This window comes from Symphalangus syndactylus, chromosome 6 (assembly GCF_028878055.3).
Source record: "Symphalangus syndactylus isolate Jambi chromosome 6, NHGRI_mSymSyn1-v2.1_pri, whole genome shotgun sequence".
Taxonomy (NCBI): domain Eukaryota; kingdom Metazoa; phylum Chordata; class Mammalia; order Primates; family Hylobatidae; genus Symphalangus; species Symphalangus syndactylus.
Window position 1 is genome coordinate 10511292 of NC_072428.2, and position 8432 is coordinate 10519723.

General features: G+C 54.4%; 1 protein-coding gene across 3 annotated transcripts in view; it reads right to left on the reverse strand.

The window, feature by feature from the left end:
- Positions 1-2706, reverse strand: part of CREB3L1 (cAMP responsive element binding protein 3 like 1) — a 44342-nt gene extending 41636 nt beyond the window's left edge. For all 3 annotated transcript variants that reach the window (XM_063640908.1, XM_063640906.1, XM_055281294.1), the window contains exon 1: positions 2157-2706. In XM_063640908.1, the coding sequence (XP_063496978.1) occupies positions 2157-2258 (102 nt within the window). In that variant the 5' untranslated portion in view covers positions 2259-2706. The remainder of the gene's footprint in view (positions 1-2156) is intronic.
- Between the last annotated feature and the right edge of the window lie 5726 nt (positions 2707-8432).

Below are 8432 nucleotides of genomic sequence, written 5' to 3' on the forward strand. Positions count from 1 at the left end.
GGAGGCGGAGCTTGCAGTGAGCCGAGATTGCGCCACTGTACTCCAGCCTGGGCGACAGAGCGAGACTCCGTCTCAAAAAAAAAAAAAAAAAAAAAAAAAAAAAAAAAGAAAAGAAAAGTCACTTTTCTGAATTGTCCCGCTGGCTGGTGGCAGAAACAGAGACAGAATTAAATCTCCTGATTCCTAGCGCGAGAGTCCTTTCTCTCTTTCCTTAGGCACCCCATCTTCTCCCATTGCCTCTCCTGGCCCTGCCCAGGTGCGAGATCAGGAGCCTTCCCAGCAGGGCTTTTCCTCCCCAGTGTCCTAGTGCTGGATCCCACTGTCTGGTCGTGCCTCCTTTCCTGTGCTGGACCAAGGCCCAGATGAGCAGCTGGGGATGCAGGCTGAATGGAGCAGCAGGAAGAGGCTGCGGGCGGCCGAGTTCATTCAGAAGAAAGCCCAACTCAGAGCTGCCAGGGGCCGAGGGAAGCTTACTGCAGGACTCTACTGCCCCGCTTGACTTCAAGGGTCCGAGCTCTGACAAACCTCTTTCCCTCTGACTAGTGTCTTTTACCAGCTTCAAGAGGAGGTGTGGATCCCCCGATCCCTGCTGCTTTATTCCTGGGATCTGTGCCAGAACCATCTACAGGAAGACCTGATCCAACCTCTCCCCTATTTTACAGACAAAGAAACTGAGGCCCAGGGAGGAGAGCCAGTGGTAGGGGCCAAGCTCACAGTGGAAGCAGAGCCAAGACTAGAAACCAAATCTCTCTGCTGTCAATGCAAGCCCTCTCCCCTCATACCCTTGTCCTGTCTGCTGAAGTATGCTCTCTCTGCCTGGGACGGGGCCTTCCTCAGAGCGTAGGGTGACCAGGATGTGCTGCTTAATGGAGAACAGGGAGACCTCAGCCCCCATGCCTCCTTGACTCCGGCTCCTGTCCCTTGGCCTGGTTCTTCACCGTCAATCTAGTGGCCTGGAACAGTTTAGGTGGAAGTCCAAGATGCTCAAGTCCTCTAAGGACTTGGCTCTTGCCTGGCCAAGTTTATCTTGGTCCTGGGAGGTAGAGGTCAGCAGGTAAAGAGTCTCAAGTGCTTGATCACAGGGTGTGTGTGTGTGTGTGTGTGGTGTGTACAGGCATGAACACGCAACTGGTGGCTCACTGAAGAGGGGGCTCCCACTAGATTCCCCAAACAATCCACATTTCATCTGGGCAGGCCCTTCTGAACCCAAATATTTTCTCCCATTCTAAGTCCATGCCCCTCCCCCATCAAGGCCTTAGGGCTGAGCCTGAGAGAAGAAGAGAGGGAAGCCACGTTTCCTTAGGGAGGGAGGGGAAGAGTGAGAAAGAGGAGAAAGACAAGCTCACAGTCAGACCTAGTCAAGAAGACATAGGGAGAGGGAGACAGAAAGTCAGCCAGACTCCAGGAACAGAGGGACAAAGCAGAGATCTAGAGGCAGATGGAGAGAAATGGCTCCCTCCTCCTGAACCATCACCCTGTGTTGCCCTGACCGCCTCCCCCCAGCCCCCAGCTTCAGGTCCCTCCCTGGGGTGGGGGTGGGGGTCTCTGGGCCTGATTCCCTGGGGCCACCAGGGTAGCACCCTGAAATTTCTGGGCCTGGCTGAGAACCCAGGTCTGGCTCTGATACCCGAGGGGTCGGGTCTCAGACCCTCTGAACGCTCCCAGGTGCGCCCCCCAGCGGAGACCCAGCCTATGAGCCACCGAAGCCCCAAGGGAGGCGCAGGAAAGGGCGCTGCCACTTTGCGCCCAGTCTGGTCCTGGAACCTGGGGTGGCTTGGGGACGGCTAGAAGACGTGGGTGGAGGGCGGGATTGGTGTCTCCTGAGCTCAGATCCGAGGATCCGACGGACCCGATACCTCGATGGCCCTTTCCCCCTAGAAGGTGGAGGCCAATGTATTCAAAGATTGAGCCTCCAGGAGCGGCGCGCACTGGCACCAGCTCCGAGGCTTAGGTCAGGCGGGGTTCCAAGGGAGGTGTCGAGGGACCTACTCATCAAATCTCGGAGCTCCAAACACACGTCGCTCCTGGAGACCCTGCGCTGAACCCTTTTCCCCGCTCCTGTCCAGTGCTGTGTAGTCGGGTCCTTCCAGGGGCCCAGGCGCGCCGCGAGGACGGGTGCCGAGGGGTGGAACGGGAACGGAGACCCTTCATCTTACCGCATTGTTGAGGAAGTCCGACTCGTTCAGATCCCCCAAGTCCAGGAAGCTGGATCCGGGGAACAGCCTGTCGGCCGGGAAGGGTTCCAAGACGGCGTCCATCGCGGCCGGCTCCCGGGACCCCCTTCGACTGGGCTTCCCTCACTCCAGGGCGGCGGCGCGCCCAGTCCAGAGCTCCTGCCTCAGCGCTGGCAAACGGGCGGGGGGCAGGTCCGGGGCGAAGCCCCGGGGGAGGGGCGGACGGAGGCGGCGCGGCCCCGGGTGGGGGTGCGGGGGGCGCGGGGGCCTTAGGGCAGCGGCTAGGAGCGGGATGGGCTCAGGGCCCCTGGCGCACCGTGGGCATTCAGCCGACTCCACCTCCTCCTGCTCCTCCTGGGGCACAGCTGGCTTCCATGGGGAGCCCGGGGGTGGGGCTGAGGCCTTCAGGAGCCCCCCGGACAGGGTGGGAGCCGGGGCGGGGGAGCTAAGCGCTCCCCCGAGACTGGGTGGCTGCCGGCCTCTCCTCTGTCTCTGCGTCTCCCTCCGCACGGCTTCTGTCACTTTCCTCTCTGTGAAACCGGGAACCCCTGGCTGGCTAGCCCAGCTGGCCAAGGCGCCACGCCCCCACATCAATATTCACAATAATTTAATATTAATGAGAAGAGGGCGTGGCTCGAGGAATCCTCTCTCTTTTTTTAAAGAGACATCTGCAACTTCGTCCTCCTTAGTAATCTCTCTTCTCTGAATGCTCAAGGTGGGGGCTTAAAGCAACAATAGTCCTGGAACCGATAACAGTGTTCCTGGAACATTGGCATTTTAAGGCTTCACCAACCACTGTCCCATGAATTGATGAGGGAGCTATTTCCATCCTTCCAGCCTTATGCTAAAGCCTGCACCAAACCCAGTCAGGGAATTCCATTTCACAGTCCCCTCAACAGATCTCCCCTCAACGGGGGAGATTTTCAGCTTTTTAAAAATTTTATTATTATTATTATTTTTGACACAGAGTTTTGCTCTTTTTGCCCAGGCTGGAGTGCAATGGTGTGATCTCGGCTCACTGCAACCTCCGCCTCCCAGTTTCAAACGATTCTCCTGCCTCAGCCTCCCGAGTACCTGGAATTACAGGCGCGCCCCACCACGCCCAGATAATTTTTGTATTTTTAGTAGGGACGGGGTTTCACCATGTTGGCCAGGCTGGCCTCGAACTCCTGACCTCAGGTGATCCGGCCTCCTTTGCCTCCCAAAGTGCTGGGATTACAGGTGTGAGCCACCATGCCCAGCCGATTTTCAGTTGTAACTCTCATTTCTCATCTCATATGTTTCTTCCTCCAGGAAGCCTTCCCTGAACACCCAGGCTGGAGCAGTTACCAACGGTATACACCCACAGGGCATCATGTGCTCACCTGCAGTTTCCAGTCTAATGTGGTATTGTCCTTATTTGCTCACATTGTTTGTGTCTGTGACCCACTGAGCTGTGAGACTCCTCAAGGCAAGAACTGTCCCCAGCTTTCCTCTGTGTGAAAGGGCTGGGTGAACAGCCAGAGACAGGAGAGTCCCCCTCTTCTCCTCGACAGTCAAGTCCCTCCCTACCCCTCAATGGTTCTGAAGAGCAGGAAGTTGGAAAACAGTAGTTCTGGAATCTGAATGAGCCAAGGTGCTGGCTGGGCACACTCCACAGTCACCAGACACTCCCAGGGCCCCGGGATCCATGACCTAAGTGGCTTGCTCCTGCGTACAAACTTAATCTCTTGAAGGGGCTGATAACAATCGCCAAGCACCTGAACAAATGGAGGTGGTTCAGAAAGGCGCTCCCTCAGGGCTGGGCACGCTGTTTCCTGACCAGAAGTTATTAATAAGATTAAGTGTGTCCTCCCTGTCTGGGACTTTTAATTAGCTCAGGAACCAAAAGGCCTTTAAGAAGCAGAGATGTCATTGCAGCTAAGCCATGGATGTCACCAAAATTGCTCTCAGCACCAGGTGGGAGAAGGGCTTATACCAAGGCTGAGACAGCAGTTGTTTGCTTGGCTGGCAGGTGGGCAGGCACGTGGCTTTTCCCCACCTTATGATCTAGTTGACATAGTTCTGGAGAGTGAAGTTCTGACCTTCCCGGCTGTCACATGACTGTTCGCTTCCAGGCCTCCTGGAGAATTTGCTCCTGAGAAAGTAGGATTATAACCCATGCTCTGGGGACCAGTTCACCAGCCATGCAACTCCGAGAAGTAAGGCTGGGCCAAAAAGAAATCAATTCACTTTCACAACAGTGGCGGGTAGAATTAGGGTGCTGGGACCATGGGTGTCTTCCCCAAATGTGTCACATCTGGCCAAATGGGGACCATTCAAACACTGGGATGTGGCTGACACTTCTCAAGGGGAGGGGAGGGGTCTCTGGCTGGGTGAACAGGCCAGGCTACTGTGAGTGAGCCCCAGCAGCAGGTGTCTGGAGTCCTGGCTACTGAGCTGTAGTCCCTGCGGGCCCCCAGGAGGAGCCAAAGTGGCCCCCTGCCTGAGGTTGGCTGGAAATTGTGCCTGTGTTCCTCCCAGCCTGCTCTGTAATTAGAGACACAGGTACCATTTAAGTGATTGGGGAAGATTATACAGTTTTAGATAAGTAGGATTAGAGTGTCCTCTCTTTCCTTTTTCTTACCCAGGTGAACACCCCAGGAAACCATTGAAAATATTCCTGGGGAGACATTCTGGTTCCGGCAGCTTCTGCGGAGTCTGAGAGGCAGAATCTCCCAAGAGAAGTGGCAGGGGGAGGAGGGAGACCAGGCAGTGTAGAGCCAGGCACATAGAGGAGTGTGATCATTTTCTTTCTGGAACGAAGAGGGTGGCAAAGTCCAGCAGAGATGAGGATGATTGCAGATTTATTCACAAATTCTACAAGCATTATTGAGTACCTACTGTGAATGGTTCCCAGACCAGGCACTGGAGACACAGCAGTGATTAAGAACCTAGATCCCAGAGTAAACGTGGTTGCACAGAGGTGGGCGGGTGGGCGGAGAAAAGTATGGGTAAAAAAATGTTAAGAAGATGATTTCAGAGAGTGGTAAGGACTATGAAAAAATAAAATCGTGTGATGTTACCCTTTGGGTAAGGAGGGCCTCTCTGAACAGGCCACATGTAAACTGAGAACTGAATCAAGAACTGGGGTCATTTATGGGGCAAAATGCAGGGAAAAGCATTCTAGGCAGAGGGAACAGCAAGTAGAAGAGAAAGAGGAGGAAGGCTGGACTGGGAAGAACAGGCAGTGGCGCAGGAGTGAGATGATGAGGGCAAAACCCCAATGCCCTGCACAAACCCCGTGCTTATGGCCACACTGAAGCCCAGGCTCTATTCTGTGCCAGGACTGGAAAGAACTGTGCCCACCTGAAGCCTTCCGTATGGTGTGGTCGGTCGCACATCCCTTCTGTCTTGTCTATGAAAGATTTTCCAGGAGACGAAATGAGATGTCTCCCTGGGTCTTAAGTCTGCCTTCTAACCCAGCAGGGAGGGTTTGCTCCCTCCCTCCCAGTTCTGGGGCCTGGTCCCACAACCCAACCCCTCACCCAGGTCCCTCCTCTACATCTGAAGGAGTTAGGGGATGGAGGCCAATGTTGGCTCTGCAAACCCCACCTCCACAGGCCCAAATACTGCAGGTCACAAGAGGCACTGATGGCAGCCCCTTCTGTGACGGGCTCAGGAACACCTGGTTGCTGCTCTCCATCCGCTGTTCCAACTGTGAAGCAAAAGCTTCATGCATAAAGGCATCCCAACGCAGTCAATGACACACAGGAGAAAGAGGACAGAGGTAAGCTTCTTGCCTGTTCCAGACACTGAGGATCAGGCAGAGAGAGAGGCTCCTGCCAGGCTGGGCTGTGAGTAGAATGGGGTGTGTGTGTGTGTGTGTGTGTGTGTGTAGAGTCACTGTCCTTCGCTGCGTCTCCGTTTCCATAGCTATGAAGTGGGCGAGGTGTTGATGCCCTCTATGGTTTCATCCTCTCCAAGGGTCTTCCAATGCGCCCTTTCCAGGACAGGGCCTGGGGAGCAGGGGTAGGGGTCGGGGGGGTGTGAAGGGCCTCCCCGCTCAGGAGGCCTGGTACTTTGATTTTCCAGGCTTCTGCCCAGAGCCTCCAGGAGGGTGCAAAGCTGGTGTTTACACTCGGCAGGCAGGCCCTGGGTGGTGGTAATAAGGTCACCCAAAGTAAACCTGTCTTGTTTGCCCGGGTTGTAAAGGGAAAAATGCTTTGGCACACTCTAACAGGAACTTCTGAGAAATGAAAACATATTCATCCTGGAGATTAGACTGACTTCCGGGGTGCAGATGGGGCCCTTTGTTCTCTAGCAGCTCCCTAATATGGGCTGCATGGCTGCTTTCCCTGTGCCCCCCACTGGGGCTGGACATGGAGCCTGAGGTGGCACTCTGCCAGGAGCAGGGTGGGCTTCAGAACTCCAGCTCTCACTTAGTTTAGGGCTCTCCTTTCCACCTCTTTGGCCTGTGATCTCTTCCCACCCAACCCTGAACCATAAAAATACTGGACGCTTATTAGTACTTGCTTTGTGCCAGGCACTAAATACTTTATATCATCTTGTTTAATTCTTGGAACAAGTTTGTGAGATAAGTATCGTCTTTCACTGATTCTGAGATGCACATTTCGTCGATGTTTTAACATCTCTGAAGTCAGAATGTGTCATGATCGATGGTATGTCATAGTTTAATGGATGATGTTTTTTCCTTCCTGAAGTACATAAAATAATCGTGCATCATGTAATTGATGACACCTTAGAATCAACATGATATTATTATCATCCCCAACCTGCAGATGAGAAAACCGAGGCTCAGAGAGTTTATATGACTTGCCCCTTCTCGTTTTATAGAAAACCAAGGCCTGGGGCCATCAGAGGCTTGCCTTAAGTCACCCAGCCTCATGAGGCAGAGATAGGACTGAAACCCGGGCCTCCCGGCTCCGCACCCAGAGCCCTTTCCACTCACCCCAGTTGAACTGAATTTGCTCACTGGGGAGAGGCAGGAGCTGAGGGGAGGGCCTTCCTCCAGGGCCTTCCACAGCAGCGGGTGAATCACCAACCACCCTGCCTTGGAGAAAGGCCTTAAGATAGATTTTTTTTCCCTCTTTAAATTCTCTGAAGACTGAAGTTCCTTAAGGACTAAGAAAACACTTGCCTCCCTTCCAGCTCCTTTTCCTGGTAATTATTTTTGCTTCTTTTTCCCTGAATTTCTGCTCTGCCGTCCCATCTTTGGACTGGAAGCAGGCCCGCCCCTTGGCCCTCTGTCTGCCTGCCATCTGGGAAACAGCTCCACCCGCTTCCTGCTTTGCTCTCCTCCTGTTCTCAAGTCACCCTTCTCCCCTCCAGCCTGAATCACCTGCTCCAACTCCGCTTCTAGACATCTCTAGAACGCAGCCATCTGGCTCCCTCCCCAGAGGACACCCACTCAGGCATACCCCCGCCCTCCATCTTCTTGCTCTTGAAGTCTCCAGTAATAGGAGAGAAACCAACAAAGCCACTTGTTTCCTCCTGCCTTGAGTCCTCATATTGTTGGGGACACTCCCCTGCAAATCCTGCCCCACCTAGGCCTGGCAGAGCTGGAACTATGGGGCTAAGAGGAAGGACAGGGGCACGGAAAGTTGGAGGCCTGACTGCCTACGACCTCCTGCTCTTGCCAAGCCCTTATCCCCTCAGCCCGCCGTGAGCCTCAGATTCCCCGACCTCCAAGGCTGGTGAGGCTGAAGTAGCTTGTCCCCAGGAAGGAGGGAGGCAGCATCATGCTTGTTTAAATCAAAGGCTTTGCTAAAATGCATCCAGTCACCATGTGGTTCACTGGGGACTGATAACAGTCAAGGTTAAGCCAGGGCCTCAGATTCTTCCCTGGAAAATGAGGGTCTTAGCTTGGTCTCTGAAATCCCATCCTCCCAGCTCTGAAATGCAATGATTCTGTCTCCCTCTGCCCAGAAAGCAAATATGGCCTTTGTGTGTGAGGAGTCTGAGTGTCCCCTGGGCAGTGATTGGCTGGGAGCTAGGTGCGCACACAGCCCCTCCCTCCCTGAGGGAGTCTGGAGGTGTGAATCTAAGTGTGGGGCTTCCACATTTGCACACGTGTATGCACCAGCTCACACCTAGGGGCGGGCTGCCTCTCTGTGTGCATCCATGCCAGCGCGTGCGGCTGCAAATCTGGTTTCCATCTTCTCCCAGTAGGCAGCAGGGCTCGGGGAGACTGAGTGGAATATTAATTGTGCTCTTGCACGTGGCCCAGCTCCATGAATGTGGTGGTCGAAGGGAGCTGCCTGGAGCTATGCGGAGAAT